The 25,325-nt window shown below is 39.7% G+C and overlaps 3 protein-coding genes across 11 annotated transcripts in view; 2 read left to right on the forward strand and 1 right to left on the reverse strand.

The window, feature by feature from the left end:
• LOC133542547 (activator of 90 kDa heat shock protein ATPase homolog 1-like) overlaps positions 1 to 8,522 on the forward strand; it is a 28,015-nt gene extending 19,493 nt beyond the window's left edge. Inside the window, exons 8-9 of the mRNA XM_061886781.1 lie at positions 7,743 to 7,794; positions 7,890 to 8,522. Of these exons, the coding sequence (XP_061742765.1) occupies positions 7,743 to 7,794; positions 7,890 to 8,062 (225 nt within the window). The 3' untranslated portion in view covers positions 8,063 to 8,522. The remainder of the gene's footprint in view (positions 1 to 7,742; positions 7,795 to 7,889) is intronic.
• Positions 8,346 to 24,964, reverse strand: LOC133542548 (dr1-associated corepressor). Of its 4 annotated transcripts, none has more exons than XM_061886784.1 (5): positions 24,819 to 24,964; positions 18,607 to 18,679; positions 18,417 to 18,510; positions 18,197 to 18,313; positions 8,346 to 8,820 (listed from the first exon to the last, which is right to left on the reverse strand). In XM_061886784.1, the coding sequence occupies exons 1-5, from the start codon at positions 24,858 to 24,860 to the stop codon at positions 8,712 to 8,714; spliced, it is 435 nt and encodes a 144-aa protein (XP_061742768.1). In that variant the 5' UTR covers positions 24,861 to 24,964; the 3' UTR covers positions 8,346 to 8,711. The 4 variants fall into 4 exon arrangements, with proteins under 4 accessions (XP_061742768.1, XP_061742767.1, XP_061742766.1 ...); XM_061886783.1 differs by having other exon boundaries at positions 18,607 to 18,697; XM_061886782.1 differs by having other exon boundaries at positions 18,417 to 18,679.
• Positions 24,352 to 25,325, forward strand: part of LOC133542546 (phospholipase B1, membrane-associated-like) — a 47,893-nt gene continuing 46,919 nt past the window's right edge. For 3 of the 6 annotated variants that reach the window (XM_061886775.1, XM_061886774.1, XM_061886777.1), the window contains exon 1: positions 24,357 to 24,548. The gene's annotated coding sequence lies outside the window, so the exon portion shown is untranslated. Of the gene's footprint in view, positions 24,549 to 24,705; positions 25,023 to 25,325 lie in introns of those variants that run through there. The other 3 variants (XM_061886776.1, XM_061886778.1, XM_061886780.1) reach the window with 2 other exon arrangements.

Genomic DNA, 25,325 nt, shown 5'->3' on the forward strand with positions numbered 1-25,325 from the left:
ATGTGAAAATACCATCCACAATCCCACAAATTCAGTCTGCCATTTTAGATTTTCCGCTCTGAACACCTTCGGTAAGATTTTACGTCACTGTCGTAAGGCGTTTGCACTCTGATCATATTATTAGATCAGTCATACTGGGAATAGGCACAAATGTAAAGGGGATGTGCTGTTTACCATTCACAATCCTAATGTAAGATAAGAACACATATGGTTGGCTTTTTTAAATGCAGTCAAAATCGCTAACAATTGAGTCAACAGATGGAGGATTCTCTATTGCGTTCATTGTACTCTAAAAACATCCAGCAAGCGCCAACAATACTCCATTTACATGTCGTGACCTGAAAATTAACTAAATACTTGAGTGATATTGTTATTATAAGTGCCAACGGAGACAGACTATTTTAGCGGTGCATTGATCGCGTTGAGCCAACTAGCTTATGCTGCTATTGTTGACACACTTAGCTGATTCGGCTTGGTCTCAAATTTGTTTCTCAAATTAATTCTAGATTATAATTCATGCATCTCTCTCCTGCTAGCAGACAAATGTGGCCATGGACTGACAGGCTGGTTCACTTTCACATCCCCTTAGATTTTGAAAAAGACGCTAGTTGCTGCAACTTTTTTTTTTTTTACCCTTCGTGAGAATTATAATGGATTCTTCATCTAAAAGGGGTTATGTGGGAGTCCTGTCAGTTGGCATCCCAGCAGGGGTGGGAATTGTACAGTAAGTGTTTGTTTGATTATGGTTAGTTTGTATGTGTAGCACCGAGCAATGCTGTTATTGCTATCGTGTCCAAATAAATCTACATCCGTTTTTAGCAGTGTTTCTAAAACTTACTGCTCATCCTCTGTGTTCAGGCTAAAAAATGTAAGGTTCTATATCATAATTTTCCCCAAAGTAAATGTTTTTGACTCTCACAAATTCTGCTTGATTAGCATTGTTGTTGATGGGGAAGGGATCTATGGTTCCTCCTCTACGTCAAGTGATCACGGGACTGGCTTCCTCGTTAACTCTCAAAATGGCTCGAGAATCTCTGAGATTGATACTGTTTTGATCATATCTATTTACTCAAACTTTGGAAGTCTTTTGGTGTCATAAATCAGATATAAATGATAATAGCTTCAATATAGAGGCAACTTTTTTTTATCTATTTTTACTGGTAATTTTCTCACATTTTATCTGGGAGTGAAAACAAATACATTTTAATTATTTGGTCTCAAATACCTTATTTATCATGTCCGCGTATTATCCCTGTGCTAACTCAACAAATCATGCAAACGGAGGTCGAAACTATCCAAGAGGGTTGAGATACGCTCGGCGTCCACTTTTCTCTTTTATGACAGACATTTTAGTCCAATGAGGACGCCAAAACACGATGGTGAAGTGAATTATATTTATATAGCGCTTTTTTCTAGTGACTCAAAGCGCTTTACATAGTGAAACCCAATATGTAAGTTACATATTTAAACCAGTGTGGGTGCCACTGTAAGCAGGTGGGTAAAGTGTAAAGGACACAACGGCAGTGACTAGGATGGCAGAAGCGGGGATCGAACTTGCAACTCCCAAGTTGCTGGCACGGTCACTCTACCAACCGAGCTATACCGCCCCCGGTGTTCCAAGCAGAAGACGTAAAATGGCCGGTTTTACGTTGCATTTGGGTCGAGGGGGAGGAGCCGTAGCCACGCTTTGTTGCTTACCTCTTGCTTGGCCCCGCTATAGACCGTTTGCTTGCCTAAAAGAATTTCTATTGCAACATCCAGTGGACACATTTAGCACAGCAGTTTATTTCATTCAAAATGTTCCATTTCATTATTTTTATACTTAGCAAACTCATCTCACGGGCCAGATCCAGCCCCCAAGCTGTATGTTTGACACCCCGTTTAGAAGGAAAATGGTTAATTAGCCCTAGTTGGACATTTTCATTTAGGGTGTATTGATTCTGTTGCCAGCGGTTTGGACATGAATAGACATATGGATGGTATACTGTTTCAATACCTTACATTGTATCCAAGTAGGGCTGGGCGATGTGGACCAAAATTGATACCCCAGTATTTGTAGGTTGAGTGGGGATTTACAATATATAATGGTATTTCAAACAAAGCATGCAAAGTGTTTAGTTTAAACTCAACACCACATTACTGTTACTACCACTGTTCTGAAAATTACTTTTAAAAGCCATTATAATTACTTGTTATTTAAGTACTAATGGAATTACTCTTCAATAAATGTAATTACGGTATTTTTCGGATTATAAATCGCACCGGTCGAAAATGCATAATAAAGAAAGTAAAAAACATATATAAGTCACATTTTTTGGGGAAATTTATTTGATAAGATCTTACACCAAGAATAGACATTTACAGGGAATTTAAAACAAATAAAGAATAGTGAACAACAGGCTGAATAAGTGTACGTTTATATGACGCATAAATAACCAACTGAGAATGTGCCTGGTATGTTAACCTAACATATTATGGTAAGAGCCATTCAAATAACTAACATATAGAACATGCTATATACGTTTACCAAACAATCTGTCACTCCTAATCGCTATATCCGATGAAATCTTCCTCTGTGTCACTTCTAAACAACTCTGTCAACTCCAAAGGTAGACAATGCGCCGCTTCCCCTTCTATCGGTACGTCTATTACGTCAGAGTCTTCGCCGGTTGAAGTTCCAATTATTCCAGCCTTTCCGAATCCGGACAGGATGGTTTGGGTTATCAGTGAAGCCCATGCTTGGTCCATCCATCCAATGACATCCAAAAAAGTTGCATTGCGCATTCTCCCTGTTGCCGTGAAGCTGTGCTCTCCATCCATCATCCACTGCTCACACAGGTTGCGCAGGACTGCTTTAAAGCTTCTATGTATATTATCTAACTAGTGGTTGGAGTGTCCGCCCTGAGTTCGGTAGGTTGTGAGTTCAAACCCTGGCCGAGTCATACCAAAGACTATAAAAATGGCACCCATTACCTCCCTGCTTGGCACTCAACATCAAGGGTTGGAATTGGGGGTTAAATTTTCCTGAAGGAACTCTCCTGACGAAATGAAGAAAGTACTATCTAATCTAATCTAATGTAATCACCAAAAATGATTCCCGGGCACAGCCACCGCTGCTGCTCACCGCTCCCCTCACCTCCCGTGGGTAGTGGTGAAAGGTGATGGGTCAAATGAAGAGAATAATTTCGCCACACCTAGTGTGTGTGTGACAATCCTTGGTACTTTAACTTTAACTTTGTTTTAATTACTCCTGTCCAGAGGCAAAATCTAGTAACTCACTTCTAGCTGATTTTGAGAAAACAAAGGAAAACCAATCTATCTTGATGCTGTCTTACAAAGATCTACAAAGTCATCAAGCGTATAGATGTTTTCTTGAGCTTTCATTTTCTTGCCGATTGAGCCATGGATTGAATCTGCTCTCATGAACGTGTGCCCTTTCTCCAGATATTTTATCACAATCTCGGGTGGGCCCCATTCTGCGTTTGCACATTGGGCAAGAGCCGTGTACAGCGTCCAGTTTTTAATTTGACCTCCACAGTTATCTGCCCAAAAGAGTATGCAAGGGGAAGAATCAAGAACAATACATTTAATGAAGGTGCTTGCAACGTCCTGGGCCAATCTTCCAAATATCCCCTCGTGCCATAATATCACATAATCAGGTTGACCGTCGGCCCCCATTCTTGCAAATGTCTCATTAAAGACAATAAGGCGACTGACAAAGAAGCTCCGATTGGTCCCTTGAGATACTAGGTTTTTCTGTTGTATCTACGCGGTTATGTGGTAGTTGCTAGGTCCTGCCATGCACGTAACAGCTTACTTACGGAACAAATTACAATTTCGCAAACACTAATGTAAAGCATATCACCTAGGAACTCCAAAATTATTATCAGCTCAGTTTTGACCAAAATTGAGTTACTGGGTTTTGCCTTTGGACGGGAGATTATTTCACACACAAGTCGCTCCAGAGTATGAATCGCACCCCATTGCCAAACTATGAAAAAAAAAAAAAAAGCGATTTATAATCCAAAAAATATGGTACTTAAAGTAATTGTTGCTCTACTTTAAAAATAAGACAAAAATGGAGTACATTCAGAAAATATATACAGAGAAAAATTTCATATGAGAAGTGTGTGTGCGCCTCTAAAAGGCGGTGTCTGTTGCCAAGCGACGTGAAACATCAGCAAGGGTTTCAGCTGAGCTGTATTTGTCTGCCTCACAATACGAAGGTCCTATGTTCGATCCTGCCTTCGGGATCTTTCTGTGTGGAGTTTGCATGTCCTCCCCGTGACTGCGTGGGTTCTGGCTTCCTCCCACCTCCAAAGACATGCACCTGGGGATAGGTTGATTAACACTAAATTGGCCCTAGTGTGTGAATGTCGTCTGTCTATCTGTGTTGGCCCTGCGACGAGGTGGCGACTTGTCCAGGGTGTACACCGCATTCCGCCCGAATGCAGCTGAGATAGGCTCCAGCGACCCCTAAGGGAATAAGCGGTAGGAAACTGATGGATGTATTTGTAAGGTTTAGCAGTTAGGAGCGGCCGATTGTCCGCTCTGATGGCTGTTCTGCTGAATCTTTTAACCGGACTGTGTATGCCGCTATGGAGGGAAATTACTGCCAAAACTCCACAAACGCAAAAATGTTTCACAAAATTGTTTGACAATCTCCCGAAAAAATGTTTCATAAATTACTCGCTTAGTTACCGCTCTTCAGTATTTGGTCCAATTTAAAAGGAGCAAGTGGGAAGAACCAATGTGAGAAGAACCACTCGGCAGCACCACCTGTCGTTGAAAAGTGCGGACTACGGTTTCTGCGCATGAGAAACAAAACAAGTGGAAAAACCGTGCCAAAGTTTATCCCAAAAGAAAGAAAATAGTTTTTCTACTTACTAATCCTTTTAGTAAGTAGTACCAACCAGGAGTACCAGTTTTAAGTAGGCGTTCTTTTCATGGACCGGCCTTCTACGTGTGGCAGATAAATATAGCAAATAAGTGCATAAAAAATTAATACATGAAAAAACTCCCCATAACTTTGAGTTAGTGGGAACCCCCGGCCTTTTCCTTTTGCAAAAAAGCTCTCCAAGGACTTTTGTTTTTTACACAATTTTGCTCATAGTCTGCTTTTTTGGCTTTAGTATCTGATTCAAGAATAAGAGCACGGATATATAATAAAGTTAGAAATACCATTAATTCCAATAGATTTCTATTTCCATACTATTATGTATTCATATTTTGTGCAATATTTCATACACTGTTAGCTTTTTTTGGTCCAAAGTTCCATGCCTAAATACATATGTTATTACTATCTACTTGTGCAATAATAGCAGCACTTTAACTTACTTGGCCAAAGGTGTTGTGTATTTTCTTCCTTCATCACAATTATTATATGCAACAATTTAGCACTTCTCCCTTATGCAGATTAACTACTAGGGCCTATTATGCCCTGATGTTAGGTCATTAATCTGGGCCCTTTTTTAATTTAGTACCTTTAAAATGTTAAAGGTACTAAATCACCCGGAGATAACATTCACCAATTCACACACAAGTGAGCAACGGACGTGATTGGATGGCAGAACCCGGGGATCAAACCAGGAACCCTCAGGTTGCTGGCACGGCCGCTCTACCGACCAAGCCGTGCTGTCTCCCTTTACATTTGATGTTTATTAATGTGCAATGTAACAAACATAGCAAATGGCGACTTCCTATCCGGAGTTTTATAATACATCTATGAACAACTTTTTGGTGTGTCTGGTGAGACAGGCGAAAGTTAAGTAGGAGAAAATGTGGTCGGTTATAAAATATTTAATGTCTCTGTGCGACACGGTTGCAAATGCGTCACGGAACGGTGCCGGACCAGTAGTTGGAGACCAATGCTTTAGTGTGTTTGTGAAATATCTTTTAGATTTTTTTTGTAGAGATGTTATATATTATCGTCCAATAAATGCTTTAAAATTTAATATCTGTTTCAAAAGTAAAATTAATAACTTTTTAAAACGCCACTGTACAGAGCGGTACATACCCGGTAAAACACGGACGTAGGAAGCAGTACAGAGCAGTTGCGTTTCCCGGTCAGCAGCCCCTCCCCTCCCCTCTCCCACACACAACACAGGAGTTGACGACTGCAGCATGAGAGGTTTACTGGCGACGTTTGATGACCTCATCAAACCTCCGCGAGCGGAGCATAACCACAACAGCAGTGTGTTGTTGCCGGTGCTGTAGCCGTGGCGAACAAGCGAGCTCGCTCGGTGACTGACTGACACCATGTCTATGGTTTGGGATTATTTCAAAGTGTGTCTGACGGATAAAAAACTAGCAATTTGCAATGATTGCAAAAAGTTGGTTATTCGAGGAGGAACCAAGACGTCACCCTTTAATACGAGCAATTTGATCTTCCACCTCTTCAAGAAACATAAGGAGATACATAATGGATACAAGCGGAAGATGGATGAAAAGCAAACAGCAAAAAAAAAGTAGTACCACACAGTTGTCGCTTAAAGACTCTGCCGAGAAAAGACAAAAAATACAACAAAACCACCCCAAGGCGAAAGCTCACGCAATATACCAAAAGCTACGGTGGAGTTTGGTGTGGCTAGTCTGCCCTGCATGGCGCACACTTTGTAGCTTGCTGTGAACGGAGGTGCCCTGTCTCAACGCAGCATTTCAGAAGCTCTGGCTGACTGGTAGGCCACTTCAAGCACTCACCACTAGCTTGCAGCACATTTGTGTTACTCATATCGGCAAAAAAGCCATAATCGGACATCTTGATTTTTTTGCTAACATTTCTGTATAATATACATTTATATATTAATAAAGAGGAGTGGCCGCTGTAGCTCCGGTGCAGGTGCGAAGGCAAATGTGTGGGGGGGGGGTCTGTGTCTGCAATGCATGGTACAAAGTCCAGACTGGTCCCTTTAAATGACTATTGAAACAAAGCATCGTGAATCAGTGACTGGTGTTGTCGGGATGTGACCTCTGGCCTGTGCTCCAGATGTCAAAGTGAAGAAATTCAATGACATGCGGGCGAAAGGCGGGAGTAACTATTAAAAGGCGTGATCAAAAGATATTATACAATAGATGTAGAGCGGGTCTAACATGATACTGTGAAAGTTCAATCCATAGTGGCTCGAACACAGCCGCGAGAGTTCAGTTCAAACCGGATCAAAGACAGCAGCGAGAGTCCCGTCCACAGGAAACCATCCCAAGCGGAGTCGGATCAGCATCGTAGAGATGTCTACAACCGATACACAGGCGAGCGGTCCATTGTGGGTCCCGACTCTGGACAGCCAGTACTTCATCCATGGTCTTCGGACCGGACCCCCTCCACATAAAAAGAAAAGAAGCGGCAGATCAACTGGTCTAAAAAGGAGGTCTATTTAAAGGCTATAGTATACAAATGAGTTTTAAGGTGAGACTTAAATGCTTCTACTGAGGTAGCATCTCGAACTGTTACCGGGAGGACATTCCAGAGTACTGGAGCCCGAACGGAAAACGCTCTATAGCCCGCGGACTTTTTTTTGGGCTTTAGGAATCACTAATAAGCCGGAGTCCTTTGAATGCAGATTTCTTGCCGGGACATGTACAGTATGGCTATATTGTCTCAAATACATACCTCCTTTCTAAAATCTAGCGGTGGCACGCGTAATATCGTAATTACTGCCCAGCCCCACAGCCAGGTGTCATGTTGTCAATTCTAGTTGTTCCTTTTCCCCAACTTGTGCCATAAAATGGAACTTTGTATCATGCAGGTACCTGATGAGAAGATAGTGATGAAGTGGAGGTACAACAATTGGCCCTGCGGTACGTGTTTTACACGTCACATGACACAAACCTCATATTTGCTAGAGAAAAGAATAATAACTAATAAATCGCTTTTATTTTATTTTTTTATTTAGAGCATTACGCCACCGTCACGCTGCACTTCGGCGACCGCAGCAGCGAGACGGAGCTGAAGGTGGACTGTCGAGGCGTCCCCGACAACGACGAGGAGCGTACGAAAGATGGCTGGAAGAGATACTACTTTGAAGCCATCAAACAGACTTTTGGCTACGGGGCGCGGCTCTTCTGAAACCTCTCTTCGGCTTTTAGATCATCCTCATCATCCTCCACGAGGCTCATCTGTGTGCAAATGTTTTCATATTTAATTCCCAAGTTTGTTTTTAGTTGCCTCTCTTCAGTATTCGGTCCAATTTAAAAGGAGCAAAGTGGGCGGCGCCTATGTGAGAAGAACCACTAATTGGCCTCCACAGCGATGTGATTGCAGAACTGAAAAACTAAATAAATGTTGGTTTGCCGTTAATTTCACAAACTGCTGCGAAACTGAATGTTGTTGTTTTTTTTTTACTCCAGGATGCAACTGTAGCGCCGATGTATGCACGACAGCACCTGCGCATCCGCCTTTTCATGCAAACATCTCGCCAAGCTCCTCCCCCGCGTCCTGCACAAATGTTTCTTCTCTAGGTTTTAGCGCTCCTATTTATATCCCCGTGTAAAAAGTCACCTTTATTGGAATAAAAGACATCACCGCATGCGCTGCTCTTCTTTTTATTCTTTTCTCGAACCGCAGGAACTCGCTTTTCATCCGCACGCAGAGGTTCGCTCTTTCAACGTGCGGCAGCATGAAACAAAGCTCCGTAGGTTCGAAACACGCTCAAAGAACCCACGAAAGAAAATGTACTTTGAAAAAAAGTAAGTGTTACTCTGCACTTAAACAAAACTCAAAAGGCTGCTGTACGTTCCCCAACTGAAGTAACACTTCCCTTCATGTTGTCCGAAAGGGAAGGATGCCATTGTGTGGTCTCACAGGCAGATGAAGAGCTCCGACTCCTGCAAGAAGTGGAGAAAAGGAAATGTTTGAGGAGGAACAGATAAACTAAACAACTTGGATGGCTTTACACAGGCTGCCGCTAAAAGGTGTGTGGTGTAATTCACATTGCAGCCTCAAGAGGTCACTGTTGTATAGCAGCTAACAGTCTAGTACAGAAGTCGGCAACCCAAAATGTTGAAAGAGCCATATTGGACCAAAAATACAAAAAAAAAAATCTGTCTGGAGCTGCAAAAAATGGAAAGCTGTACATAAGTGTTATAATGAAGGCAACACATGACATATATTAGCCTGCTATCAAAAATCTGTGTCGCAGGCTGACACAAATTGTTGACAGAAATGTTGAAATATTTATTCTAACCATTTTTACAACATTGGAAAACATTAGTAAAACACAGACTTCTCAGAGGGTGAGATAACTTTTAGATATTACTGGCTTAGAATGGCCAATGGTCCAAGATAAAGAGAATAGCGGACTTCTTCAAATGGATTTATAACAATCTGTGCAAGCTGAAATGCAGGCAATATAACATAGATAATATGTCATTATGAATGCAGATATCAATTAGATAGTGAGAGGACATAGGGAATTAAATGAGCTCAAATATACATACAAGTGAGGAATAATGATGCAATATGTGCAAAAAGCTATCCTAAATAGCATGTTAGCATTGATTATCTTGAATTCATGCACTGACTACATATGCCTGATTAGCAATCCACACAAGTGCATCCACAAACAGCATAAATAGTTTGGGGCACAAAGAAAGAGTGGTGTAAAACCAGAAAGTTGTACATGTAAACAAACTCCGGTGAGTTCAAGGACTGCCAAAATTAATGGGACAAAACGGCATTCACCAAATACTTTCTTTAGAAAAGCATGTTTAACATAAATAGAGGAATTTTCCTCTTAGAGCATGGGTGTCAAACTCTGGCCCGCCGTGTAATTTCTGTTGGCCCTTGAGGCAATATCAAATTAACATTAGATGCTGTAACACCGCATTCACCGCTAATACTCTTACTTGCCAACCCTCCCGAATTTCCCGGGAGACTCCCGAAGTTCAGTGTCCCTCCCGGAGTTCATCCCGGGCAACAATATTGGGGGTGGGCCTTAAATGCACTGCCTTTGGCGTTCTCTACAACCTGTCGCCACGTCCGCTTTTCCTCCATACAAACAGCGTGCCGGCCCAGTCACATAATATATGCGGCTTATACACACACAAGTGAATGCAAGGCATACTTGGTCAACAGCCATACAGGTCACACTGAGGGTGGCCGTATAAACAACTTTAAGACTGTTACAAATATGCGCCACACTGTGAACCCACACCAAACAAGAATTACACATTTTGGGAGAACATCCGCACCGTAACACAACATAAACACAACAGGACAAATACCCACAATCCCTTGCAGCACAAACTCTTCCGGGACGCTACAATATACACCCCCTGCTATCACCAAACCCCGTCCACCTCAACCCCGCCGCCGAAAAGAGGCATTCCATTTATATTTAAATTTTATTTGATATGCCATTGATATTTATTTAATTATTATTATTATTATTTGAAACTCGATTTTGCATGTCACTATAAAGTTATATACTGTAAGCCTTGCTTGTTCAATATTCATTGCAAAACTTGTTTGGGTCCCTATTAAAATATTAATTTGTTCAACCTCGGCCCGCAGCTTTGTTCAGTTTAACATTTTGGCCCACTCTGTATTTGAGTTTGACACCCCTGTTCTAGAGAAACCCTATTAAAACAAAAATATATATTTTCCCAATCCTTTTCTATTTTCATACATTTTTGAAAACCTCCAGGGATACACTAAGGAGGCGCTAAAGAACCGCAGGTTGCAGACCCCTGGTCTAGTATGAAGGGAGTATAGCCAATTTTACAACAGGTGCTATGTTTGCTACCAAGGTGTGTGCGGCTCTGCCCGGATTGATTGATTGAAACTTTTATTAGTAGATTGCACAGTACACTACATATACATTTGACCACTAAATGGTAACACCCGAATACGTTTTTCAACTTGTTTAAGTCGGGGTCCACATTAATCAATTCATGGTAAATTGCATGGTGGCATGCAATTGCCTTCTTTTATGGTTTTTTGACGAAACACACCAAAAATAATATCCATGTATAGTTTTAAACATGCTCCAGCTCATAAACCTGCAACAAAACATGTTTTATTTTGTCAAAAGTATAATTTTGTGGCTGTATTTGACACAATGCTGCTGTGTTTCCTGACCAGCAGGCTAACACGCTCCTGACGCATACTAGCCTGACCTAAGCCTTGATAATAATCCTCGTGATTATTGCATGCTTTCATTATCATTTGACAAGGTTTATCCTGTTCAACTGTAAAGAAGTTAGATATAACTATTGAACACGATTAAAATCAGGAGTAAGAATACGAATTCAGTGTCAATGATTGCGTAGAAATGTGGAAAAGTTGGGCCCCGTGGTCAAAAAGGGCAAGGCCTGTATTATTCTAACTGTCCTTTCATTTTGTAACATGTTAAGTGTACTTTTATACTTATTTCTAGAGATGTCCGATAATGGCTTTTTTGCCGATAGTCCGATATTGTCCAACTCTTAATTACCGAGTCCGATATCAACCGATATCGATATATACAGTCGAGGAATCAACACATTATTATGCCTCATTCTGTTGTGATGCCCCGCTGGATGCATTAAACAATGTAACAAGGTTTTCCAAAATAAATCAACTCAAGTTATGGAAAAAAATGCCAACATGGCACTGCCATATTTATTATTGAAGTCACAAAGTGCATTTTTTTTTTTTTAACGTGCCTCAAAACAGCAGCTTGGAATTTGGGACATGCTCTCCCTGAGAGAGCATGAGGTGGTTGGGGGAGGGGGTGTTGGCGGTAGCGGGGGGTGTATATTGTAGCGTCCCGGAAGAGTTAGTGCTGCAAGGGGTTCTGGGTATATGTTCTGTTGTGTTTATGTTGTGTTACGGTGCGGATGTTCTCCCGAAATGTGTTTGTCATTTTTGTTTGGTGTGGGTTCACAGTGTGGCGCATATTTGTAACAGTGTTGATACGGCCACCCTCAGTGTGACCTGTATGGCTGTTGACCAAGTATGCTATGCATTCACTTGTGTGTGTGTAAAAAGCCGTGGATATTATGTTATTGGGCCAGCACGCAAATGATCTGTTCTTCTCCCTACATCTGTGTATAGCAACGTTTTAAAAGTCATGAATTTTACTTTTTTAAACTGATACCGATAATTTCCGATGTTACATTTTAAAGCATTTATCGGCTGATATCGGCCAGGGAGGGGGTGTTTGCGGTAGCGGGGGGTGTATAATGTAGCGTCCCGGAAGAGTTAGTGCTGCAAGGGTTTCGGGTATTTGTTCTGTTGTGTTTATGTTGTGTTACGGTGCGGATGTTCTCCCGAAATGTGTTTGTCATTTTTGTTTAGTGTGGGTTCACAGTGTGGCACATATTTGCAACAGTGTTCAAGTTGTTTATACGGCGACCCTCAGTGTGACCTGTATGGCTGTTGACCAAGTATGCGTGGCATTCACTTAGGTCTGTGTAAAAGTTGCATGTATCATGTGATTGGGCCGCCACGCCATTTGTACGGGGGAAAAGCGGACGGGACGACAGGTTGTAGAGGACGCTAGAGGCAGTGCCCATAAGGCACACCCCCAATATTGTTGTCCGTGTGGAAATCAGGAGAAATTCGAGAGAATATTTGCACTGGTAGATTTTCGGGAGGGGCACTGAAATTCGGGAGTCTCCCGGGAAAATCGGGGGGTTTGGCAAGCATGTCTCGACGGCGCTATTAACGTAAAACTTTTTTTTTTCACAAAACGATTTATTGCCCTCGTTTTAACTGTTTGCAAAAGCAGTGTATCATTGGCTTTCAGCCATTCAGTATTATAGTGTTTGAATGTTGTCGATAGCCAACATGTATTAGTCATGTGTTTCTTCACATTTATTGGGCCGCCCAAAAAAATATCTCTAGGCCGCAGCTGTCATTACCACTTGGCGCAGTGATGACAATATCAAACAAACCGAAAAAGTCTGGCGCTGCTGTCATAAAGAAGTTTCTTAAGCGCAAAAATTATGACTACTAAGCTGTATTTTAATTTGCGATTTAAATTTATGGACATTTTAGTTAAAAAAAACATACTTATTATTAATCATCTAGTTGGAATGTACTTAATTTACCACTCATGAATACTGTCAAATTTTAGTTTTACTTTTTTCTTACACACTTTTTAAAGATTTTAGGTTTCCACGACATGGTGAATTTGCAAACAGCTAAAATGATGCATTCTTCTCAACAAAAGAGGAGAAATGCTGTATTATCTTAAGAGAAAAATTTAACTTAAAACATTTGTACGCACGTACAACAATTAAGACCTTCAGTACATCAGTATGTGGAATTAAATTGTGAAATAGATTAATCAAAGAAATAAAACAATGTACTTCTTCAAACTTAGTGTTAACAAAGTAAAAAAAAAAAAGAACCATGATGAATATTCTTGAATTTATTTCATCCATTTTCTAAATTATCTTACTTATCTCACCATATGAAATATAATTCACTTCACTAATTATTGATTGATTTATTTTCATTGTTATTACCTATGGGGTATTTTGTGAATACATTGAGAACAGGAAGTGAACAAAAGTTTTAGCAACTGCTATGTAAAACTTTTTCGAACAAGTTGAATAGAGCGCAGCACGGTAGTACAGGGGGTTAGTGCATCCGCCTCACAATACGAAGGTCCTGAGTAGTCCTGGGTTCAATCCCGGGTTCGGGATCTTTCTGTGTGGAGTTTGCATGTTCTCCCCGTGACTGCGTGGGTTCCCTCCGGGTACTCCGGCTTCCTCCCACTTCCAAAGACATGCACCTGGGGATAGGTTGGTTGGCAACACTAAATTGGCCCTAGTGTGTGAATGTTGTCTGTCTATCTGTGCTGACCCTGCGATGATGTGGCGACTTATCCAGGTTGTACACCGCCTTCCGCCCGGTTGTACCTGAGATAGGCACCCGCGCTCCCCACTACCCCAAAAGGGACCACGGTAGAAAATGAATGAATGTTGAATAGAAAAACGGGAAATTGTGATGTATTATGTTTTATGCTTGCAAATAAAACACAAACTCAACTCTTATTTTGGCGAGCTAGTCTGGGACGTCATTTCCTGTTAGTCGCGTTCTATACGTAGTGTTTACAGCATCGTGTGCATTCCTCACTAAAATGTCAGTATACAGCGAATATAGCGCTGTTATTAAAGCTAAAATGCGTTGAATGTAGCCTTAAATTAGTGTTTGTTTGCAACAATGTTTCTGCATGAAAATATAATTCGCCATCCCAACTTTTGTCCTTTTAATGGCGACATACTTCCTCTTACACTGTATTTACCCTATCTTGCCGCAAGAGGGCGACACAGATAATGTTTAAATCACTGTCTAATTCAACAGTGCTTATTCTGTTTTAATAGTCCATTTGTATACCTGTTCTATAACACATTATAGAGCAGGGGTCACCAACCTTTTTGAAACCAAGAGCTACTTCTTGGGTACTGATTAATGCGAAGGGCTACCAGTTTGATACACACTTAAATTGCTCAATTTACCTCTAACTCTATGTTATCATTAATAATTAATGATGTTTATCTTTGTGGAAACACTGATCATCTTAATGATTTCTCACAATAGATATATATTTTTGATGACATGTTTTAAATAGGTTAAAATTCAATCTGCACTTTGTTAGAATATATAATAAATTGGACCAAGCTATATTTCTAACAAAGACAAATCATTATTTGTTCTAGATTTTCCAGAATTTAAAAAAAAAAAGAAATTCAAAGACTTTGAAATAAGATTTAAATTTGATTCTACAGATTTTCTAGATGTGCCAGAATTTTTTTTTAAATTTTAAACATAAGTTTGAAGAAATATTTCACAAATATTCTTCGTCGTTGAAGGTGGGGGAGAGGGGCTAGGATGTAGCGGGGGATGTATATTGTAGCGCCCCGGAAAACTTGGTGCTGCAAGTGGTTCTGGGTATTTGTTCTGTTGTGTTACGGTGCGGATGTTCTCCCGAAATGTGTTTGTCATTCTTGTTTGGTTTTTGATTGATTGATTGATACTTTTATTAGTAGATTGCACAGTTCAGTACATATTCCGTACAATTGACCACTAAATGGTAACACCCAAATAAGTTTTTCAACTTGTTTAAGTCGGGGTCCATGTTAATCAATTCGTGGTGTGGGTTCACAGTGTGGCGCATATTTGTAACAGTGTGGATACGGCCACCCTCAGTGTGACCTGTATGGCGGTTGACCAAGTATGCCTTGCATTCACTTGTGTGTAAAAAGCCGTAGATATTATGTGATTGGGCCGGCACGCAAATGCTCTGTACTTCTCCCTACCTCTGTGTACCACTCTGTATAGCAACGTTTTAAAAGTCATGAATTTTACTTTTTGAAACTGATACCGATAATTTCCGATGTTACATTTTAAAGCATTTATCGGCCGATAATATCAGCAGTCCGATATTATCAAACATCTCTACTTATTTCCCCATATTGCTGCACAATAACTCAGATATGGTAACACCGGCAAGCAGGAAACATAGTTTGCTTTATTCTTCGGTCGGTAGAGTGGCCGAGCCAGCAACTTGAGGGTTCCAGGTTCGATCCCAGCTTCTGCCTTCCTAGTCACTGCCCTTGTGTCCTTGGGCAAGACACTTTACCCACCTGTTCCCAGTGCCACCCACACTGGTTTAAATGTAATTTAGATATAGGGTTTCACTATGTAAAGCGATTTGAGTCACTAGAGAAAAAGCGCTGTATAAATATAATTCACTTCACTTTTGATGTAGTTCTTGCCACTTTGTTGAATATTTTTTTAATGAGATATCCAGTTAATTTTTCTATTATTACACCCTAAAATTGGTGTATTTTACTTTTAGTCCATCTAGTTGTACTTGTCTTACTTTCTCTTCTGCTGTGACCGAATAGCATATAAGCATATTCTACTACTGTTAAGCAAACTATGAGTAATAAAACACGCCAAAACATGTCATTTATCATTGACTGATTGATACTTGTATTAGTAGATTGCACAGTACAGTACATATTCCGTACAATTGACCACTAAATGGTAACACCCGAATATGTTTTTCAACTTGTTTAAGTCGGGGTCCACGTTAATCAATTCATGGTACAAATGTATACTGTCAGCATAATACAGTCATCACACAAGTTAATCATCATAGTATGTACATTGAATTATTTACATTATTTACAAACGGGGGGTGGGATGTGGAGGGGGGGGGGGGGGGGGGGTTAGGTTTAGTTGATATCAGCACTCCAGTCCTCAACAATTGCATCATCTGAGAAATGGACATTGAATCAGTGTAGGTCCGACTTGGTAGGATATGTACAGCAAGTAGTGGACATGGAGATCAGAAAGCATAAGAACAAGTATATACAGTACATTTGATTATTTACGATCCGGGGAGGTGGGATGTGGAGGGGGGAGGGTGTTAGTTTAGGGTTGAAATTGACTGGAGGTGTACTTTTAGTGCTGTTTTAAAGGATGATAGAGATGCACTTTGTTCTACACCTGTTGGGAGTGCATTCCATATTGGTGCGGCATAGAAGGAGAATGAGTTAAGACCTTTGTTAGATCGGAATCTGGGTTTAATGTGGTTTGTGGAGCTCTCCCTGGTGTTGTGGTTGTGGCGGTCATTTACGTTACGGAAGTAGTTTGACATGTACTTCGGTATTAGGGAGGTGTAGCGGATTTTATAGACTAGGCTCAGTGCAAGTTGTTTGACTCTGTCCTCCACCCTGAGCCAGCCCACTTTGGAGAAGTGGGTAGGAGTGAGGTGTGATCTGGGGTGGAGGTCTCGAAGTAACATAGCTACACGTATGACACAGAAAAGCGCGTGAAAATCAGTGGTATTCGGTAAGGTAAGATGAATTATATGCGCCGACAGTTCATTGCTCCTGCCCAATGAAGTGCACTGAGTGGAGCGGATCACCACTCCAAGATGGCGGCCCCGCATCTTGTTAGCGCCAGTAGGCAGTAGCGCTCCATGCTGCGTCTACTTAGAAGATATCTATGGTTTAAAATTTAAAATTTTTCCAAAAAGCGAGGAAAACATACTACAGCCGTGAAATCAAGCCTATTGTGAGAAGTCAGTTGGTCATCATGATAAGAACAATGGCCCAAACAGTCAGGATGGTTGTGCAGAAACACTAGGGGTGTAACGGTACGTGTATTTGTATCGAACCGTTTCGGTACGGGGGTTTCGGTTCGGCACGCGGGCGTACCGAACAAGTTCGGAAGCAGAAGTCTTCACAAGCTGCTCTGCTTTCTGCCTCTGTCTCTGCCTCATTGTCCCGCCCACACAACCATCTGATTGGTTACATACAAAGCCAATCAGCAGTGCGTATTCAGACTTCAGAACGATGTAGTCAATGCTTTAGCGTCGAGCAGATATTCGTCTAGCAGGGGAGGAGCGGACTCTACCCAAATTATCCTAAACACTTCCCAGTCACAACTATTACAAACATCACTATGAGCCCGTTGACTTGACCTTCTAGAAACTTAAGCTGCAACTCAGCTCGCTCACAGTATAGGCTTGAGGTTAAGGCTAATTAGCTTTTAGCGTAACGTTAGCTCATTTTTCTGTGTGTGTGTGTGTGTGTGTGTGTGCGCGCGTGCGTGTGCGTTTTTTAGTGGCAGCAAAGCCCTGCCTGTCTGTTATTTCATTGAACTCCATTGTGTTTAGGGATGAATAGTCTCTCCTATTGCAATTGTACTATTTTTCAGCTATAGTTACATGAATCATTAGTAATGTAGCAGCCTAGTTTTGAATAGCAGGGTCCCTGCTATCACATGTTGATAAAAATACAACATTTACATAATAAAAGTCAACTACAGGCTTCCCAAATGCTGTAATAAATTAAGCATGATGAGTTGACAAACAGTTTCAATGGAAACTGTTTAATGTTGAACTTTTTATATGTAGAAGGAAGGTTTTTTTAATTTTATTTAATCAAAGCAACAGCTTGAGGCAGTTTAATGTGGATTAACGTGGGCAGAATTATTATAGTGTGCCCAATGTTAAAAGGATAAAGCCATTGTTTACAAATTTGGTAAATAAATAACCCCAAAATTTATATTTTGTTGAATTCTTACTGTATCGAAAATGAACCGAACCGTGACCTCTAAACCGAGGTATGTACCGAACCGAAATGTTTGTGTACCGTTACACCCCTAAGAAACACACATTTCACTTCTGGTAGCCGAGTGATCTAGCACAGTCGTAAGTACGACAACAGCAGATGACGTGAGAAACAAGCCCACCTGTAAACCGGCCGCACGTGTAGTCCTCTGTTGTCCTCCTGTGTCGTCGGGAACGAGGCTCGCTCCGCCAGGTCTTTGAGGAAGTGGAAGAGCTTCTCCGACTCGATACACTGTTTCCTGGCGCCGCACAAACACGAGTACGCACCCTTTGAGGCTAAAGCCAGTCGCCGGGGTTACCCGACAATCCACGTAGGACGTCGGGCCACGGAATGGAACTCACATGTGCGCCACGGACACCACGCTGCTGCACTTGGACTCTGTGATCGAACACGCTTGAGTGAGCAGAGACTTCAGGAACATCTCTAGGACCCGTGCTGACCTCGCAGGTTCAGGACCAGGCACACCTCGGCATGTCTCACACTTATTTCTAGTCCGTGGAAACAAATACTGAAACACGGTGAAAAGGATACAGATGATGACAGGCACCGCCATGGCCATCCTCCCCACCTCAGCGTTCTTCTGCATGATCTTTTTGATGCGACCCTTGACGACAAGCCATTCCTGGGGTGACCATTCCATTCAACACGATTCTCGCAATATGGTATTAAAATTATAATGAAACTTTCCCAAATCAGGTTCGAAAAATCTCCTTCTGGTTGCAAGGAGAAGGCCTAAGAAAAGTCTTTTTAGGCACAAGACATTGAAACAACGTTGAGAACATGTTGAATTAGGTCCTGACATTGAGCAACTTAAACTTAACGTTGAAACAACATGCTTTTCGACAACGTTTAATCAATGTTGGGTTCTGACTATTTAAATTTGGTCTTTTCCCAACCAATATTCTACAACACAAATACAACGTTGAAACCACATGCTTGTTGATAACGTTAAATCAATGTTAGGCTCTGACGTCGATTTGACCATTGAATTTAGATTATTTTCCAACCAACATACAACGTTGAAACATGCTTTTTGACAACGTTTAATCAACGTCAGGTTGTGATGTTGATTTGACCGTTGAATTTTGGTCCTTTCCCAACCAATATTCTACAACACAATACAACGTCAACACTACATGCTTGTTGACAACGTTAAACCAATGTTAGGCTCTGACGTCAATTTGACCATTGAATTTCCATAATTTTCCAACCAATATACAACGTTGAAACATGCTTTTTGACGATGATTAATCAATGTCAGGTTGTGCCGTTGATTTGACCTTTAAAAAATTTGGTAATTTTCCAACCAATATTCTACAACACAAATACAATGTTGACACCACATGCTTGTTGACAACGTTTAATCAATGTTAGGCTCTGACGTCGATTTGATCATTGAATTTTACCAATTTCCCAACCAATTTACAACGTTGAAACATGCTTTTTGACGATGATTAATCAATGTCAGGTTGTGCCGTTGATTTGACCATTGAATTTTGGTCATTTTCCAACCAATATTCTACAACTCCAACCTAATGTTGAAACATGCTTTTTGACTATGATTAATCCATTTCAGGTTGTGACGTTGATTTGACCGTTGAATTTTGGTCCTTTCCCAACCAATATTCTACAACACAATACAACGTCAACACTACATGCTTGTTGACAACGTTAAACCAATGTTAGGCTCTGACGTCAATTTGACCATTGAATTTCCATAATTTTCCAACCAATATACAACGTTGAAACATGCTTTTTGACGATGATTAATCAATGTCAGGTTGTGCCGTTGATTTGACCTTTGAAAAATTTGGTAATTTTCCAACCAATATTCTACAACACAAATACAATGTTGACACCACATGCTTGTTGACAACGTTTAATCAATGTTAGGCTCTGACGTCGATTTGACCATTGAATTTTACTCATTTCCCAACCAATACATAACGTTGAAACATGCTTTTTGACGATGACTAATCAATGTCAGGTTGTGCCGTTGATTTGACCTTTAAAAAATTTGGCCATTTTCCAACAAATATTCTACAACTCCAACCTAATGTTGAAACAACAAGCTTTTTGACGATGATTAATCAATGTCAGGTTGTGACGTTGATTTGACCATTGAATTTTGGTAATTTTCCAACCAATATTCTACAACACAAATACAATGTTGAAACAACATGCTTGTTGACAACTTTTAATCAATGTTAGGCTCTAATGTTGATTTGACCATTGAATTTTGATAATTTCCCAACCCATATACAACGTTGAAACATGCTTTTTGACAACGTTTATTCAATGTCAGGTTGTGACGTTGATTTGACCATTAAAAAATGTGGTACTTTTTCTAACCACTATTCTACAACTCCAACCTAATGTTGAAACCACATGTTTTTTGACGATGATTAATCAATGTCAGGTTGTGATGTTGATTTGACCGTTGAATTTTGGTCCTTTTCCAACCAATATTGTACAACACAAATATAACGTTGAAACAACATGTTTTCATGTTTTCTTGACAACGTTAAATCAATGTTAGGCCCTGACGTCTATTTGACCGTCGAATTTGGATCATTTCCCAACCAATGTACAACGTTGAAACAACATGCTTTTTGACAACGTTTAATCAACGTGTTGTGACGTTGATTTGACCATTGAAATTTGGTCATTTTCCGACCAATATTCTACGACTCCAACTTAATGTTGAAACAACATGCTTTTTGACAACGTTTAATCAATGTTGGTTTCTGACGTAGATTTGACCATTGAATTTTGGTTATTTCCCAACCAATATTCCATAATATATGTACAACGTTGAAACAACATGCTTTTTGACAATGTTTAATCAATGTTAGGCTCTGACGTAGATTTGACCATTGAATTTTGGTTATTTCCCAACCAATATTCCATAATATATGTACAACGTTGAAACAACATGCTTTTTGACAATGTTTAATCAATGTTAGGCTCTGACGTCGATTTGACCATTGAATTTTGATAATTTTCCAACCAATATACAACGTTGAAACATGCTTTTTGACGATGATTAATCAATGTCAGGTTGTGACGTTAATTTGACCATTGAATTTTGGTCCTTTCCCAACCAATATTCTACAACACAAAAATAAAGTTGAAACCACATGTTTGTTGACAACGTCAAATCAATGTTAGGCTCTGACGTCGATTTGACCGTTGAATTTTGATCATTCCCCAACCAAAATACAACGTTGAAACAACATGCTTTTTGACAACGTGTTGTGACGTTGATTTGACCATTGAAATGTGGTCATTTTCCGACCAATATTCTACGACTCCAACTTAATGTTGAAACAACATGCTTTTTGACAACGTTTAATCAATGTTGGGTTCTGACGTAGATTTGACCATTGAATTTGTGTCATTTCCCAACCAATATTCCACAATATATGTACAACGTTGAAACAACATGCTTTTTGACAATGTTTAATCAATGTTAGGCTCTGACGTCGATTTGACCGTTGAATTTTGATAATTTCCCGACCAATATACAATGTTGAAACATGCTTTTTGACGATGATTAATCAATGTCATGTTCTGACATTGAGTTGACCGTTGAATTTTGGTCCTTTCCCAACCAATATTCTAAAACACAAATACAACGTTGAAACCACATGCTTGTTGACAACATAAAATCAATGTTAAGCCCTGACGTCGATTTGATCATTGAATTTGGATCATTTCCCAACTAATATACATAACGTTGAAACATGCTTTTTGACAATGTTTTATCAACGCCAGGTTGTGACGTTGATTTGACCGTTGAAAATTGGTCATTTCCCAAGCATTATTTTCTAATACATAAGTACAACGTTGAAACAAAATGCTCTTTGACAATGTTTAATCAATGTTGGGTTCTAACGTAGATTTGACCATTGAATTTTGGTCATTTCCCAACAAATTTACAACGTTGAAACATACTTTTTCAAAACATTTTATCAACTTCAGCTTGTGCGGTGATCTAACCATTGCAATTCGGTAATTTCCCCACCAATATTCTACAACACAAATACAACGTTGAAACAACATGCTTTTTGAAGACGTTTAATCAATGTCAGGTTTCATTTCCCAACCGTCAACATCTCAATTTACAAATACAACTATTTTGCAACGTTGTTTTAAACTCAGTTTTAAAAGAAATGTATTAATGTTCTATCAATGTCCTGTGCCTGCTGAGGTGATTCTTAAAAAGTATTTGTAATTTAATTATGGAATATTTTTAAATAGATTTTTGAGACTTATGAATCAATTTAGAATCAGGGTGAATAGAAATTGCAAATCAGATGTGAATCCTTTTTTTTGTGCACCCCTACAAATGTATCATTTGGTACAATATTCATAATTAAACTTTTTCAAAACAGTTCGAAAAACTCCTTTTGGTTGCATAGAAATGGCCTAAAACTGTCTTTTTTCCAATGTTTTTTTTTTATTAAAAAAAATTATTTCAACTTTTTTAATTAAATAAGGATCGCAATTCAGATGTGAATCGATTTTTAATGTGCCCCCTTACAAATAGATTCTCACAATGTTTTGGTAGAATAATCTCAATGGAAGTTTTCCAAAACAGGTTACGGATTAGAAAATTAGCTGGCATGGAGATGGCCTTAAAACATGTTTTTCAAAATTAATTATTAAAAAAAATATTTATATAAAAATAAAGATAAATACATTTTAATATAAACTTTTTTGTTATCATTCAAAACATGTTTTAATCAATTTAGAATCAGGATGAACATGTATTTGTTGTGCATCCCTACTAATGGAAATGGCCTAAGAATGTATTTTTAAAAATGTATTCTTATTTCAAAAAATAGTTTTTTTATCATATACTTTTTAAAATTAGTAATTGATTTTGAACTGGGATGAATAAGAATCAAGATTTTTTTTTCGTGCACCCTAACAAATCAATGCGCTCAATGTATCAGTTGGTATAATAACTATAGTTAAACTTTTTCAAAACAGGTTACAGGTTAGAAAAACTAGTTCTAGTTGCATGAAAATGGCCTAAAAACATATTTTAAAAAATGGATTATTATACAAGTGATGGTTATGGGTTACACTTGTATAGCGCTTTCAAGGTACTCAAAGCGCTTTGACACTATTTCCACATTCCCCCCCCCTTTTACTCACAGATGGCGGGAGCTGCCATGCAAGGCCCTAACCAGGACCCATCAGGAGCAATGGTGAAGCATCTTGCTCAAGGACATGACGAGGTTGGTAGTAGGGGGGGATTGAACCAGGAACCCACAGGTTGCTGGCACGGTCACTCTCCCAACTGCGCCACACCGACCCCCCCCCCAAAATGTATAGAATTTATTTGAATTTGTTTTAGAATTGCATGGAAATGGCCCAAACATTTTTATTTTTTATATGAAATTTTTATTTTATTTTTTTTCTTAATTGATTTCTGAAAATGACTAAAATTTGCGATTCGGATGTGAATCGATTTTTTTGTGCAGCCCTACAAATCGATTCTCTTTGGTATAATACTTACAATGAATCATATAATAAATGAATATTTTCCAAAACCGGTTGAAAAAACTCATTCTGGTTGCATGGAAATGGCCTAAAAACGTATTTTTAAAAATGTATTCTTCTTTAAAAAAAAAGATGACTTTTGAAATTGAATAAGACTCACGATTCGGATGCGAATGTTTTTTCTTTTTGTGCACCCCGACAAATCGATTTTCGCAATGTATTATTTGGTACCGGTATATTAATTATAAAGAAAGTTTTCCAAAAAATGCTACATATTAGAAAAACTCCTTATAGTTGCATGGAGAGGGCCCATTAAAGACATATTTTTTAATATTATTTAAAAAAAAATAAAAAAATAAAAAGTTAAATTATGAATCGAGAACAGAAATCGATTTTTGCAATGTATTATTTGGTACAATAATAATAATGAAACTTTTTCAAACTAGTTTACAAGTTTAGAAAGGCACCGTATAGTTGCATGAAAATGCCCCAAAAAATGTATTTTAATTTTTTTTTTTTTAGTTCTTATTTAAAGAAATATAAAAAATTAAAAAAAAAATTATGCTGAGAGAGGCTTCAGTGACCCCCCGCGACCTCAAAAGGTACAAGCGGCAGAAAATGGATGGATATATTTTTTATCGATTAAAAAAATATATATATCTATTTAGAATTGTGATGAATAGGAATTGCAATTTAACCGATTTTTGATGTGTCAAAAAGTCCATCCAACCATTTTTTACCGCTTATTCCCTTTGGGGTCGCGGGGGGAACTGGTGCCTATCTCAGCTACAATCGGGCGGAAGGTGGTGTACATCCTGGACAAGTCAACAAGTCCCAGGACACAACATTAGGTACAACTGCGCAGTTTTGCATATGACGTCACGTCCGCTTCATCGCGGTACGGACAATCAAGCTTGAGCCCAGCGATATAAAAGACTGCTTCTACAAAGACAATAATGGTAATGTTTGATTGGTTTACAACAATATATTCATTATTATGCTCATATTGAAAGCATTTTCCTCAAATGTCCACCCTCTCGTCGGAAAAAGTAGTTTCTCAGTATTTGAACGCATCACTAAAGTTACGCACCACACGTTAAGGTCAGGTAAGGAGAGAGTTTCTGACATTTCCGACAGCCCTTGAAAGCACCACAGGCGCAATGCTCGCATTCAGCTAACATGAGCTTTGTAAAAAGTCACTAAACAAACTTATCAGCGTCAACACTCACCGGCGGGAAGCGAACACTGTACCGTCTCTTGTTCCCTGGCATCGAAACGTCTCCACGCCGCGCGGCGCCTTCGCATGTTTCATGTTTTGTCCGCGAAGCGTCGCCGCGTCCATTTGTTTACCTTCTTCGGCGGGAAAGGAAGGAAGCTAACTGGCTAGCCGGCTAGCTTGAGTGGTCACCTGACCCCCGACGATGACGTCACCAGTAGGCGCTTTTTTTTCTAAATGAGTATTGAACAATTGAATGTTGTCTGTGTATATGTGTTGGCCGTCGGACTTGTCCAGGGTGTACACCGCCTTCCGTTCAATTGCAGCTGAGATGGACTCCAGCACCCCTCTCGACCCCAAAACGGACAAGCGGTAGGAAATTGGATGGATGGAAAGAATGATGAATATACAAACAAAATTTGGGCGGAAGGCGGGGTACACCCTGGACAAGTCGCTTCCTCATATTGACATAGAAAAATAATTACACTATACACTATTAAGGACATCCGAGAAATATTTA

This window comes from Nerophis ophidion, linkage group LG24 (genome assembly GCF_033978795.1).
Source record: "Nerophis ophidion isolate RoL-2023_Sa linkage group LG24, RoL_Noph_v1.0, whole genome shotgun sequence".
In the NCBI taxonomy this organism is placed as follows: Eukaryota; Metazoa; Chordata; class Actinopteri; order Syngnathiformes; family Syngnathidae; genus Nerophis; species Nerophis ophidion.

What these genes read in the sequence shown, in the direction of transcription:
- LOC133542548 (XM_061886782.1), bottom strand. Translation starts at nt 24,860, where the DNA reads ATGCCAGGGAACAAGAGACGGTACAGTGTTCGCTTCCCGCCG. An exon ending in ACAGTGTTCGCTTCCCGCCG is followed by an intron (nt 18,680 to 24,818) that starts GTGAGTGTTGAC and finishes CTTGTCGTCAAG; the next exon opens with GGTCGCATCAAAAAGATCAT. An exon ending in CACGTGCGGCCGGTTTACAG is followed by an intron (nt 8,821 to 18,196) that starts GTGGGCTTGTTT and finishes CACTTCTTGCAG; the next exon opens with GAGTCGGAGCTCTTCATCTG.